General features: G+C 33.9%; 1 protein-coding gene across 1 annotated transcript in view; it reads right to left on the minus strand.

Annotated features, from left to right (window-relative positions):
• Positions 1-2,682: 2,682 nt before the first annotated feature.
• Positions 2,683-15,684, minus strand: part of LOC144374387 (adhesion G-protein coupled receptor V1-like) — a 29,221-nt gene continuing 16,219 nt past the window's right edge. The window contains exons 3-7 of the mRNA XM_078037233.1: positions 13,189-13,388; positions 8,983-9,129; positions 6,285-6,540; positions 4,646-4,848; positions 2,683-2,868 (exon numbers count right to left, since the gene is read on the minus strand). Coding sequence (XP_077893359.1) covers positions 2,683-2,868; positions 4,646-4,848; positions 6,285-6,540; positions 8,983-9,129; positions 13,189-13,388 — 992 coding nt within the window. The remainder of the gene's footprint in view (positions 2,869-4,645; positions 4,849-6,284; positions 6,541-8,982; positions 9,130-13,188; positions 13,389-15,684) is intronic.

A 15,684-nucleotide genomic window follows, 5' to 3' on the forward strand; every position in this document is an offset into this window, starting at 1 on the left:
AAAAGAAAGAAGCAATAATTTTGCCTGTTAGATTTGTAATACTTTTAAAATCATGATATTTATAGTAGTTGAAAGTCAGAAATTTACAGTCTGCTATTTTTGAGATAAAACATTATAAATGTAATAAAATATACTATATTTACAGATAGAAAAAACAAGAACTTGTTAATCTTGAAAAAATATTATAAGTGCTATGAATGCTCTAACAACTATTGTACAAACATAAAACCTAGTGTGCTTTGTTTTATTATATGAAAGCAAATGAAACAATAAAAATTATAATTGAATTCTGCAATTCATATAAATGCTATTGATTTCAAATACATATATATATATATTTAATGTAGGGGAAAAGAAAAGCATGAAGAAAGGCCAAATTTGATTTTGGTTTTTTTTTTAAGATTTTTTAAAAATCAGGATTTAATTCATTTCTCTGAGTTTATGTTAAAAGTTTTATAAACTTATAAATAAACTTGGTTCACCTTGTGATTTCCCTAGTGGTCATAAACCTATACTAGGTATATATTCAATATTTAAAGTCTCTTTTTGTATGCCACAGGTAAATTCCAATACTTTGATATACATCTTTACCAGAAAATGAAGTTTTCTACCTAAAACCTTTAATTTAACAACAAGGAGAAGCAAGAAATCTGGATGTCACACTCAGATAAACGAAAGCTTGAACAAAATCAAAAGGTAAAATGGAAGCGCATTAAAATGTGTGCACCTCAAATTGGTACTGCAGGATACAGACTGTCTTCCATATTGATGTGGACTTCAAGGATCAGGATGATACTAAGGATGTTGGAAAATGATGAGACTTCAACTATGTGCTCAGAATTACTACTGATGACGTAACTAAAGTTGGAAGGTTGCTTTGGTGAAAAATCAATTTTTAGTTTCTGCTTTTTATGTAAAAATCTCATGTACTTAACATTTCCTCCTCCATGTTAATAGGAAATGATGCAAAGTTCTAAATCTGATAATAGAAAACAAAAACTCACGATTTCAAAAACATTAACTATAATAAGTCTCTATGTGTAGAAAAATGTAGATTTGCATGCTTATCCTTTAATAGAATTTCCTGAGCCCCTAGGGGCAACCAATAAGTTTATGAATACTATGCAGATTTGTCAAGGCAAGAATAAAGCTACCTATAGATTCTGCTATATGAAGTTACTAATATTTTCATGGTTGTGCATATGCCTTTTCCACTTTTCATGGAAAATATTATAAAGATATCTCATTCTTATATATTACAAAACACCCAATTTAGAAAATTTATAATACTTTGGGAATATTTTGTAATTTTTAAGCTTGGTAGACCTAAGTCTAGAATGTCATTCATTTTTCAGTTTTTAGTAAAATAAAGTAAATTTGAGACATTAATTTAATATTTAAAAATTTTATTGGAAATTCTAAATTAAAATATGCATTTATAAACATTAAGAAATAAATAGAGGGGGGTGAGGTTGTGGCTCAGTTGTACAGTGCTTGCCTAGCATGCATGAGATATGGGTTCAATCCTCAGCACCACATAAAAATAAAATAAAAGATATTGTGAAAAAATTGTCCTTAACCTTTATTAAAAATAAGAAATAGAATAAAAGCATTTGTGATCATAAATACAGTCAAGTTCATCACGTAGGTTTTTATACACTGCAGGCACCTCTAAGTCAATCATTATACTGTTTTAGAATTTTTGGTTTTTAATGGAATCAGGTGGGGAAGTTCAAAAAAGGGTGAGCTAGGCACAGTGCCTATAATCCCAGTGGTTCAGGAGGCTGAGACAGGAGGATCATGAGTTCAAAGCCAGCCTCAGCAACTTAGGGAGGCACTAAGCAAGTCAGTGAGACCCTGTCTCTAAAAAAAAAAAATACAAAATAGAGCTGGAGGTATGGCTCAATGGCCAAATGCCCCTGATTTTAATCCCCAGTATTAAAAAAAAGGGGTGTAATTCTTGCTTCTTAAATTTATCTTCATAGGCCCACATTTATTAATAATATCTGTGTCTGACTTGACACAGAAACATTCAGAGTTATAATACAACTGGCAATCATTAATGCATGCTCATTTGGTAGATACCTATAAAATTCTTGAAGAAGAATCAAAAAATACTAACATGTTCATGACAAACTTACTTGCCCATCTGCAAATTCAAGAATCCCTTGAGATGGATTAAAGTCTTCCAGGCCAGCAGTGCCTGGTATTGCTTTCCAATAAACATTTACTGTCTCAAAACTTCCAGCCAGCCGGACTACAGGAACCTGAAGAAAGTTCAAGGGTGGAGGCACCTCATGAGCAGTAATAACTCCACCAACATCCTTGAATAAAGAACACATGTTGAAAAGTAAGACAAAAGGGGCAACTATCCTAAATCATCATCTTGTAACTTTTTTGCTTCCACTTATATCTCATACTTCACTCTTCAAATTATAAGTTAATAGAACGGAAATAGGCATGATAGGTCTTTAGAACTTTTACTCTGAAATTTCACAAAAAATAAACTTGATGAATCCTTTGAGCTGGTCAAAGAGAACTAAGAATTAATTTGAAAGACAAATTTGGCTGTTCATCTATTTTAAAATACCTACAAGCAAAGCCAATTGTTTTGCAGAAAATACAAAAACACTGAACAAATCATCAGAGATGAGCTTCTACATTACTATAAATACATGAAATTCAACTCACCCTAATAACATGAAATATAAAAATTCCTCTGGGATCATCATTTTCCTCAGTCGTTATCTCAGCTGTTTCCATTCCTGGTCTCTGTACACTTGGCTGCTCTGCAGAGAAGTCAGAGTTCACCAGGTTTACCTCAGTGATGATGATGATAAATCCTTCTTCCAACTCAGGAGCATCATCCTGGGAGGTGGGGTAAAAGAAAAAGTGCTTTTCTGGTTTTGGTTGTGTTTGCGAGGTGAGGTCTCACTATGTAGAGCATACTAGTCTTGAGCTCCTGGGCCCAAGAAATTTTCCTGCCTCAATCTCCCTTGTAGCTGGAACTACAAGAATTAACAAGGATGGTAGAATATGATAGACATCATCACCCAAAGTACACGAATTGGTGTCAACATAATTTATATACAATCAGATATATGAAAAATTATGCTGTATATATGTAATAAGAATTGTAATGCATTCTGCTGTCATTTATTTAAAAACACAATTACAAAAAGAATAAACCATCACTCCCAGCTAATTTTGAAAGAAAAATATTTAATTTGCATTGGAAACTTGATATTTTTCAGTATGGAACAAATGAGTTCATCTACATGAATGGGCAGCTCTATCACACACAAAAAGATTCATATTCAAATGTATACATTCTCACTGACAACTTCAGGATCCATGGGATGTTCAAGATTAAAGGCAATGTTTCTATGGAATGCGCATTCTCATTAGAAAATAAATAAGTTTTCAAAACCTATTCCACAAATTTTATTGTTGAGGTACCAGGGAATGAACTCAGGGACACTTAACCTTTGAGTCACATCCCCAGCCCTTTTTTAAAAATTTTTAATTTTGAGACAGGGTCTCACTAAGTTGCCTAGGGCCTCACTAAATTGTTGAGGCTGCCTTTGAATTTGCAATCTTCCTGCCTCGGCCTTCCAAGCTACTAAGATTACTGGTGTGCACCACCATGCCTGACCTATCCCTCAATTTTAACATGTATTGAATATGCCTTTCATATATAATATTCTAAGAGAAGTTTAGTAAATTTTACTTTTCCTTTAAAAATGAAAGTTCTAGACCTGTAAATCTAGATGTAATACTATATTTAATTCATTCTTAAAGGTTTTTATTTTTTTTGAACATGAAATAAAATTTCAAAACATAAAAAGAAAACATGTAGAAAGGGAAAGGAAACCACCTTCCTACACTATTCCTGTATCTTTCCCAGACAGTCCTCTTCAGAAGTCACTACTAGTAGGAAAACTAATGACATTTACTAATAATATAGACATGTATAATAATCAACATATAGTGCTATTAATATTACAATGTACTATTTATTAATACCTTAGTTGATTTAAGTGCATAGTGTTGGGAATCAAACTTGCCACATGTTAGGCAAGTGTCCTGCCACTGAGCTATATTTCCAGCCCCAATAATTATAACATTAATACAACTATTGCCACTTTCAGTTTTTTTGTGTGCATCATTATAGATTTTTCCGCATTCTCTCTCTCTCTCTTTTTCTCTCTTTCAATATGTAAATATAGATATACAGAGCAAAAAGTAGACCTAAGCCATCTGAATATTAATCTGGATTCAAGTAATTGTACCCTGAAATGAAATTATTCCCCTATCAAACCAACAATAAAATTAACTAAATTGTTCCATTTTTTTAGATATTAGTTTAAAGCAACTAAACAATCAACATAATAGTACAGACAGTCAGGCAAATAATTAATCCAAATACAATGTTTCAAAGTTCACTCAAATTTGTCATTTTTGTAAGCTAGTTATAAAATATTTATTTATTCATATTAAATATTTATTTAGGTGAAAAAATTACACACATTTTCTATATTAAAAGGATCATTAAAAATGATTTTTACCTGTAAGAACATCACAATTTTACATTGAAAAGCATTTTCTTTTCTTTTCTAGCATATTTATTGCCATCCATACTTACTGGCAAAATGGCAATATTCACATGAGTTTCTTTTATGTTTTCTTTCATTATTATTGTTGTTTCTTGCAGTACATAATCTTTATTTTCAATAGCTTGATTATTTGTGTGTAGCGAGAAATTGGGTTTCGCCTTCAAGTGAATGGCAATGTCCCCAAAGAACCCTTTATCTTGAACAATGTACAACTGCAGATTGGTGATGTTCTCTATGAGACAAACATGCCTCTAGTCAGTATGCTTTTCTGTTTGCTGTCAATGTTGTTTCAAGTACTCACAGTGGAATGTTCTGCACTATCTTTTTAAACAGGTAAGCAAACAAGTAAAACAAATACAGTACATACTCCCAAGGAGTATTCTGTCCATTGTCCCCAAAGTTGTGCTGAAAATCACCATCCATTCCTAGTATTCTGTCTAATCCCTCAGCTCTGATTCCACACGTAGCTTCCTGTGTTGTACGTGTCATACTGAAATTGCTGAAAGTCTTAGGGAAGTGCATATGTAAAGTTGAACAGAGGTTATATGTTTAAAAGATTCTTGAAAATAAATAGTGAGATACATGAAGACATCATTTAATGACTAATCATTAGAATAAGAGTGATCCATGGGATGTTCAAGAGTAAAGGCAATGTTTCTATGGAATGCTCATTCTGAGCATATACTGAAGTTCATATACTGAGGTGTCTATCTCAAGGTTCAAATTATTTCACAACACCTACACTTTATTTCATTTCTTAGATTTTTAAAAAATTAATTTGTCATATAAAATGCAGTAAAAATGCCTGTCAATATTCACCTGCAGGTCTATGAATTTCTAATGACTAATGTTGTGTCTTTCTTTCCAAATTCCACAGTGAGATTCCTGGCAATTGCTAGGTATTTCAAAAATGTGTGTTAAATAAAAAAAATAAATGGCTTATTTTATCATAAGTCTATTGTTTCAGTTCTGAACACATGGAAATATAAAGACCCAGGAAATACTACATGTCATTTTTTCCCATCAACTCTTCCAATGAAAGATATTTGAAAGTTGGATATCCACACTGTTATCTGAAAATGTTAGAATCATCTCACAGTGTACTCTAAATACATATTATGTTTAACCCTTTTTAAAAATACATCAAATGACCTTCATCCATAAAATTATATTTATCCAACAATACAAATAGTTATTTAGGTGAAGATTTCAGCACTTAAAAGAAAAATAACAAGGACTGACCAATGTACACCTCACAGTATAAAATTTTTTCTCATTAATTTTTTGGATTAAGCAATTTATACATTGATACGATGTGCTTCTCACTATGTTGTCAGTGCACCATACAAGTACTAAAAATGTAGAGAGAAAATGTGGGTGAGGAAAACAAACAATGAAGAGAAACTCAAATAAAAAACAGTTACCTCTACTGCAATGACTTCACTAAACTGTTAACATTTTTACCATGATAGTATATCTTTAAAAATTGAAAGTATTTTTAAAAACCTTATTGCTAAGTAGTCACATGATCATAAAATTTGAAGAACAAAAATGGCTATGACTTGTCAAATTGGAAAAGTAATATAAAAATAGAAATTTGCATTTTTTTAAGCATCAAAAGTAAATTCATTTTTTACTAAAGCCTGAAAAATATGTAACTGAATTTACCTTTAGGCTCTGCTACTCTGGTGAAGAGAGACTTGGCATGCCAGCCCACGAAGCCATAGGGAGAGTCACTGGGCAGAGTAGTTATTACGGACTTGTTTCTTTTCTGATCAATAGTAGCATCTTTTGATGGGTCCTCAACCCCTTCTGTGGCAATTTGGGTTAGTGTTATGATCACATCCTCTGATAACTCTGGTATATCATCAGCAAGAACAGTTAGAGTAATTGTAGACAGTGCCTGGCCTTCAGTAAATGAAATCTAAAATTTTAGAGAAAGATTTTATTTATCCTGTCATTATCACTCTGCCGTAAGGATATTAAAAAGTTTGATTTTTTTCAATTATGATATAATTTAACAAAGAGTTTAGCAACAATATGTTATTATACAAATAAATAACTTTTACATTAAAAATAAGAATGGTAGGAAAAAGAAAAAGTAAACCATTTCTAAACCTAAGCTAATAAATCATATAGTCAAGTTGTCATATCCTGGAGCCTATATTTCTTTCTAATTTCGTGTACAAAGTCTTTCTGAAAATCTGCTAGATAACACATGTAAAGTTCTATAAAAATAAAAGAAGGCGGCATGACAGCTTAAACATTTTTCTCTATAGAATTTTTGTCAGGATTGCTACTCCAGATAGAAGCAACATTTAACAATGAATCAACCTAAGGAAAGAGAGAGAGAGAAAGGGAGAGAGGGAGAGGGAGAGAGGGAGAGGGAGAGAGGGAGAGAGGGAGAGAGGAGAGAGAGAGAGAGAGAGAGAGAGAGAAATACAAATCATAGCATTTCTCTCCTTCTCTGTCTCCATTGTCTAAGGAGACAGATCCTAATTTGCTAAAAGGCATCTGAAGTCCCTGTTGACCAGAATTCTGTCAGCTTCTTGAATGCTATTTCCCATTATGCCCACCTCATACCCACTCTCCAACAATATGGCTACAAACCAAAATTATTCAAATTGGTATTACAAGCCTATGCATCTACCCCTGTTGACGTGCACCTTGCCACTCAGGGAAGGCACTGGAAGATAAAAACCCAAGAGCTTTATTAATAAAATCAGGAGTGAGAAAACTACTGCCTACTGGCCAAATCTATTTTTCATAAATGAAGTTTTATTGAAACACAGCCAAGCTTATTCAATTGCATGCTGTCTATGACTGCCTACATTATCTACTTTATATCATCTAGCAAAACTGTGCAACAAAGGCAAACTAGTTGTGAGCGAGAACAAATGGCTAAGAAAGCCTAAAATATTTACTATCTATCCCTTACAGAAAAAAAGTTCTTATTCCTGAGTAAAATAATTCTTTCAATAATATAACATACATTTTGGGTAATACTATGCACTAAATTACAAATAATTTTAATCATGCTTTTATATGAAATCTTAATTGGAGATATGTAATTCAGAAATATGACTTAGAGTCTTGGTAGCTTGCATAAAGTAAATATGAAATTCAATGGAATTTGCTGTAACATTCCTTTTTTAAAGATTTTTTTATAATATTTTTTAATTGTAGATGGACACAGTATCTTTATTTTATTTATTTTTATGTGGTGCTGAGGATCGAACCCAATGCCTCACACTTGCTAGGCAAGCGCTCTACCACTGAGCCACAACCCTAGCCCTGCTATAACATTCTTAATACACTGAAATTCCACTCACCTTTCAAAATAAATGAAACTAGAAATGTGGACTATAATAATCAACTTTCCTTTTGGGGGATATTGCCATAAAAGTTTTTTAAAAATAATTCTTCAGAGAAGCATTTGGGCAAAACAAAACAAAAAACTTGACTAATGTATAAAACCCAAGGCAAGCTAAGGAGACAACCCATCTTGTACATCAGACAAGAGGCTTCCTGAAACTTCTTTTTGTGAATCATCTACTTCTGTGGCCATCCTGATTCCACTTTTGCACCTGAGCTCCAAATTTATACTGTCCTCCAGTTAATGCTAATGTGATCCTCTACCCACATCTCTTCTAGGGACATACAACCCCACAGCTGCTGGGAACAACAGCTTCTGTGCTCCTCATTGGGAATGGTCCTTACATGCAGCAAATGTCTCACCCAAGATTATGCCCCACTAGAAGGTCGCATGAAGTAAAGAACTACAAAAATGGGGAAGACAATGGTTCAGCCCTAAAATTGGAATGACTCCAAAGGATCAGCTTGACTGCAGAACTCTCCCACAGGATCAACTTCAATTATAACTTCCCATAGATCAACTTCTCCCCCTCCACTTTCTTCTCTTCCTCTTTTTCTTATGAATGCAACTCAAATAAACCTTCTGCCCATGGTTCCCAACCTCTATCACTATACAACATTGATATATCTTTTCCAGAAGGTTGATTATTTTACCCAGGCTTATTCATACTTACCAGCCCTCCCATTTTATCTAAACATTAATAACATGTTTCCATCCACAGTTTGGGTGGCTTTATCTTTCTGACAATGTAATACTAAAAATTTGATATATTGAACCTCAAGAGGGATAACTATTTACAGATAATTTGGGTTTTGTAGAAAAAAGGAACAATAACCATAGCAACAAAACTAACCTCAAATTGTATTTCTCTCTGTGGTAATTTGTAAGAATTCAGTGTTGACATTTCATCACTGAGGCAGGATCTGGTCTCATATATCAACAGTATTCATAATTTGTATGTGTCTTCTACAATTTTTGAACATTACATACCACTCCCGAGGTAGGAAATATATCATCAATACTTCCATCAGCTTCCCATACTACAGTTATATGGCCATATGTGCCTTTTAAGCGCTCAACATTCAAGGTTATGAGGCTATCTTGCTCCATTTCTTCTATTTGCTTAAATAATGAATTCTGAAAAATACGCCAAAAGTCACAAGGATTGACTTGAAATCATCTAAATATAGTCTTTTCTTTATTTCATGTTATTATGCTTTTGTAGATTTCATGGTAATAAGCAATGTGAAACAGTAAATTAAAATAACAGTTAAAAATAGTAAAGTAAGAATTACTATGATTTTATTTTTAAACATACAGGTTTAAGTAGATAAAATACTAGTCAATAAAGATTTAATTTTATAGGATTATTTTTATTTTTGTTCTATATTTTCAAATTTTGTTGAGTGAACATATTATTAAATTGATAATCAGAAAGCATGTTCTTTTATAAAAGAGTACTTATAACATGTAAAAAGTTTGTAGAATGGAAAGGACATGGAGTCAGGTGAGCAAGAAGCCTTTCCCTCAGAGTAAGGTCTGGCAATCCCTCTAGGTATATTCTTCCTAATGGTAAAATCTGTTGGACCTACAAGGTCTCCAGCTCCCACCCCAGTGCAGCCCATCGTAAGAATGAAGGTGCTCCTTCCAATCATTTGCAAATGTAACTTTATACTTAAATTCACATCCTCTTACCTATTTCTGTTCATGGTGTTTCATATCTACCTCACAAACCTTACAACTATTTTACCAGCCATAAATCTTCCTTTGCTTTATATTAGAATTTCTTTCTTCTCACCTATGCTTCCTAGCCTCTTACCATTTTCCCAAATTAATTTGTACCTCTGTGACTTAATATTCTTCACTGAACACACAACAGAAGATCTCTTGCCAGCCATTTAATGAAATTTCCTTCAAATGAATATTTTAGATAATCCCTTCTTACAATATATCCTTGGCTTCTCAAGGGTAATAAGAAAAAAATATGAAGTTTTAAAGATTTTTTCTTTCCAGTAAGATTTTTCATGTCTTTTTACTATGATAATCTGAAAAGAGACTCCCCCATTAATTTCTTAAAGCTTATGAAAGCTTCTATTTAGAATGCTAATTTCAGTAAAGATCCTATCCTACAGTGATACTTCATACAGTATTTTAACAAATTGTTACAGATGTTACAGAGTAATAAAATCTTGCTCAAGGCAAACATTCCTGAAGAAAATGCCTTGATTTTAAAATATGCATATAATTTATTCAGAAAAGATAATGCCTTTTTAAAAGAAAAAATATCCTCTCTGGCTCTATATTTTCCATAAAGGAAGGTTAGTTAAATGAGGACTTCATGCAGCCAGAAATATTCAAGATGTTCTTGTCATCTATTACACCTCATCTTGAAAGGAGACTGTCCAGACAAAAAAGAGCTGTGTTGAGAAATTCTGAAAGGACTAAAGGAATCCAGGGCACTTACCCTGGCATGGTGACACCACAGTGATTTAGTGTCTCTAGACAATTTTTAAACAAGGTTCCTAAAGTGGAATCTACCGTGCCCATACAATTGAGGATAGTCTGTGCTCTCTATCTGCAGAACAGCTTCAAGGTAAGAAGATGAACACATGCTGCAGAACATGAGGGTTCTGCTCTACATACTTGTCTGTTGTCCTGCAAAGGCTGTGGAAATGTTCTGTACCCCTCCACATTCAATGACATGATCATTGAAGCACCCTTGCAAACAACTGACTGAGGACATTAGAATGTCCAAAGCTTGTCATCTTACATCCCCCAATGTTGCTCTTCTCACAGTTGTTCATATCTTGGGGAAGGGTAAATTCATGCTTCCCATAGCTCTGCTTATTTGCTGAATTACTGCAATAGTCTCCTGAATTACTGCAATAGTCTCCACACTCCTGTGGGAGTGTCCTTCCTACTCACAGTATGTGTTCAATATTATAGTCAAAGCATTCTTTTTACAATGAATCAGGTCACACATTTCTTCTACCCTAACCCCTCCAAAGGCTTCTAAGAGGGCAAACTCAGTACGATGCTAAATAAGGGACTTGTGTACAAAAATATTGACATAGCAGTCCTGATTGTTGTCCCTAAAAAGGCCAGCTCACAGGCTAGTCCTCAGCTAGTGTTTGGGAATATGAATTTCAAGAGGGTTCCCACCATTCTCAGAACTTCTGTTTTGGGTACTGGAGGATGAACTCGAGGATACTTTACCACTGATCTATGCCCCAAACCCTTGTGTTTTTTTATTTCTAGAGAGGATATTTAGGAGAATCTTTGTCTTTTGATATCCCTGCCTTAATCTCCTGAGAGAATGATAAGATATGCACCACCACACCCTTCTCTATTCCCAGAGCTCTCAAGTTGCTCCCTGTGCCCAAGCTATTTGTACAAATGTGATTAACTAACATCTGTTTTCCTTCTGGAAGTGTAGAATTTTGGTATGTGCCAGTCAGATGGTAACCACATGACCAACTGCCAATTAAAACCTTGGGCACTGAGTCTCTAGTGAGCCTCTGGTTGGCAAAATTCCACATGTTGTAACAACTTGATGCTATGGAAATGAGTATGTCCTGTGAGACTCTGCTGGGAGGGGATTCTTGGCAGTTTACACCTGGTTTCCTCTGACTTCACCCATGAGCATTTCCCCATGGAGAATTTTGAGTTTGTATCCTTTGCTTTCATGAATTATAGCTATGAGTATGATTCAACACTAAGTGCTCCCAGTGAATCATCAAAACTATGGATGGTCTTGGGATAACAGGCCCCTGACTAGCCTCCTGGACCTATCTCCCCTGCTACACTGACTGTAGCCAGTGACTTCCTTGTTGCTCTAAAGGACAAGAGGGCACTGCAGGCCTCTCCTCTTGGTAATGGGTCCCTGTCTGAACTGTTACTACCCCAGATGTCAATATAATTCAATTTTCAACCCCTCCAGGCCTATGCCCTTCTGAAACTCCATACAGCCCTTCCTGACCATTCTATTTTATATTTCCTATCTACAACCCACACCCCTTCTTTCATGCTCCATATGCCTTCTCTGCCAGATGCTTCTCAACAGCACTAGCACCGTCAGATATAGTACATGTTTTATTGTATCTTTGCCTATTGTCAGTGTCTCCTTGATCCCCTCTAGGATAATGAAGGTAGAGATTTTTATTGTTTCATTCTCTGACATCTTTAACATCTGGCAGAATATTCAGAACATAGTGTTTATTAAATATCTGCTGCATTTATGGAATAAATGAAAAACCAACTGATCAGGTTTGTTGCCCAGTTCTGGTCAATTAGAGATAAGAAGTTTTTGAGAGGCTTTGGGAAATTTCTTCTTTAATCAAAATGGGATATAAAGTATCTTTCTGTCCCTAACTGGACATGAATAAAAAGCAGTAGCCCAAATAATAATATCAGTTCTCAAACAACCAATGAAGGATCCATTTTGAACTAACAAAGTAGAGAAAGGGAAAGGACCTCTATTGACACAGTACAATCTCCAACTTCTTTCTCTGTGGACATGCTCTTAACATTTAAGCTAATATAAATTAAGTTTTCCTTATATGTAGAAGATTTCAAAGGAAGAGAGATAATAGCTGTACAAATAACTCTAGTTCAAAAGTCAGAATACACCTAGCAAATATAATACATGATGCAACATGAATGGCTGTTCTTTTGCTCACTGGCAAAAGCTGATAAAGGCTGTGTGGGGAATATATTTAAAAAGATTAGCATGGCTGGTTTTCCTCAAGACAAGACATCTGCATGTGTGCAATGAACATATAGTTATATCTCTCTTCCATCCTCCCCACAATAAAAATATTTTATGTGATATGTATGACACAACACAGTGTATAGTGTATTAAACAGTCTGTCTCATCATTGCCCTCTGGTAAAAAGGCTAACAGCAGAGCCAAACTCCTGGACCAAGAACAATTAATTTCAAATTGAAATAAAAAGAATAACTACAAAAAATTAGGACAAGTTGATCCAGAGGCCCCATTGTGTAAGACAGCAAATTCCAAGATGCCAGCAGAATTTACCTTAGAATGCAGAACAGGGGATAAAGCCATGGCAAAGGAAAAGAGAACAGCTGCAGGGAGTATGACTCACTCACCAAGTGCAGAAAAGTCCTAATTTATAAATGAGAATGAACAAAATCACTTTGACTTACGAGTATAAAATCCTTAATATCATTACCTGAGCAAATCCAACAACTCCATAGGCATCATCATTAGACAGAATAGTTATTTTCACATAGCCATTGCTACCAATCTCTGCTCCACCTTTGGGATTTTTAAGCTGAACTTTGAAGGATTCTTCTTCTTCTGGAACTACATCATCAAGAATATTTACTGATATTGTAGCTTCTCTGTCCCCAGGTTCAAATATCAGTTCACCTGAAATAGCATAAGAAGCGTACATAAAATAAGTTAACGACAACAAATTTAAAATACACACATACTAGATTACTCATGAAACACATTACTCTGAGTAATATTAAAGTTTTGGAAGAATCACATTTCATAAATAAATTTTTAATTAAAATTATGTATATAGTACTGAAGAACTTCATAGAATTCATATTAGAGAATGGATAACATCTCTATTTCTGGCTTAAAAATAGCTGTTATATTTTATATATTCCTCAGTCATTGACACTTAGAAATTTGATGCCATATGAAATTTTAGTGAGCATACAGACACCTTGCATAAGTGTTGGACCTACCTAAGAATAAATTCAGACTAGCTGGAGATGTAGGCCAGCTCATACATGTGTGAGTGGGAAGCTCCCACAACAGCAATTAATTTCTTGCTTGAATTAAGGGACTTTACTGTAACAGAATATGCATCCTGAGCAGAACGTGCTTCCAGAACAAATGAGAACTGATCCAGCTCTTAATCCCAGCAGTAAAGAGCAGACCCTTCTTGGCCAAGTACAAGTATGTGGACTGCAAGAAAGAAAGAAAAGGCATCTTGGGGTGAAAAGTGAACTCTTTCATACACTGTCTCCCCCATTTCCAAAGCAAAACTTTTCCCAAAGTTCCATTTGGACATCTCAAATTAAGTAAATATAATGCTATTTCTAAAAGTACCTAAATATAAATAATAATTTATGAGTGCTGTGGAACGATCAATCCAGCTGGACAATGCACCCACATGCATTTAAGAGAAATGAAAACACTGTCTGGTAGTACTCACATGGGTTTTGTATTCTTAAATCTATCTCAATATCTATTTATAAGTACTTTTTAAAAACATATATATTTTTAGTTGTAGTTGAAAACAATATCTTTATTTATTTATTTTTCTGTGGTGTGAGGATGGGACCCAGTGCCTCATACATGCTAGGCGAGTGCTCTACCACTGAGCCACAACCACAGCCCCTATAAGTAATTTTTTAAAGTAAAAAATATACATAATCACACCAGTAAATGTTTTAATTTTTATATTTTCCTCTCTAGTCACTATATTAATTTATATCTGACAGTTATAAATAGTAAAAAATTGTATAAAAAATCTAAATTAAGAATTTTATCCCATATTTATAGTTTTACACAGGATTATATGTTTATATGTTGCTGTGTAGTATATAAATTCATAATTTTAATGCATAGATAATAATATGTATGGTTGATCTTCAAGATATATTTAATAATTTCCCTACATTGGCTATCTGTTGTTTTACATTTCATTTCCAATATTAAGTAAAGACAGAATTTTTATTATTTCAATAGATAAATTATTCAAGGTTATTAGGCCAAAGTGTATGAACAAATTCATGACTCCTAAAGTATATTCTGCCAATTCTTTTTGAAATGTTATCAGAAAAGTGTATTTTTATTAAATTCAAAGCAATGGCACATATTTGTATCTACAGAAGTTGGGAAGGAAGAGGGCATACATGTTGTATATAATACTAAACAATCTTGAGGCTTAATACTGGCCAAGGTGGGTAGGGGGTCCATATAGAAACATCCAAATTCCAGCACTTAGAGAAACTCAATGGAACATAAACTCCCAAATAAAACTGATTGAGTGTTAAAATAGCACATGGGACCAGAAATTATGAGGGTCTTCTAAACTGTTAGCCCATAAGTTATAGTGGCAAACCCCATATTCTTACTCCTACATATCAAGAACTACTGACCATATTTGTTTACAGCAATTAATTTAAGTACTATTATAGTTTGTAAATGTTGTGTAAAAGACTAAGAAAAGTCTTATTAACACACATGAATCTTTAACTATCCATATATTTTGCATAAAGCTTTATAAAACTGGAGATATTAAAAAAAATAAAACTCAAATGGATCTGAAAGCCCTCAAATTTAGCTGACACAGTCTCAACCAAGATCAAAACTAGAGTGATCTGAGCACCACTGATTTTGGTTCTCCACCTTCATAGATATTCCCTATTCACTTTTCAATCAGATTGGTATGAATAGGAAACAAGTTGATAATGTGATGTTCACATTAAAAATATGGGTGCTCAAATCTACTTACAGATACTCTTCAACTTGTAATGAAATTATGTCCTGATAAGTCCATAATAAGTAGAGAATAGCATCAGTCAAAATGCACTCAATACTGTTAACCCACTGAACATCACAGCTTAGATTAACCTGCTTTAAATGTGCTCAGAAAAAGCCTCCAGTTGGGCAAAATCATCTAACACAGAGTCTATTTTATAAT

Source organism: Ictidomys tridecemlineatus, unplaced genomic scaffold, assembly GCF_052094955.1.
Source record: "Ictidomys tridecemlineatus isolate mIctTri1 unplaced genomic scaffold, mIctTri1.hap1 Scaffold_67, whole genome shotgun sequence".
Classification (NCBI taxonomy): Eukaryota; Metazoa; Chordata; class Mammalia; order Rodentia; family Sciuridae; genus Ictidomys; species Ictidomys tridecemlineatus.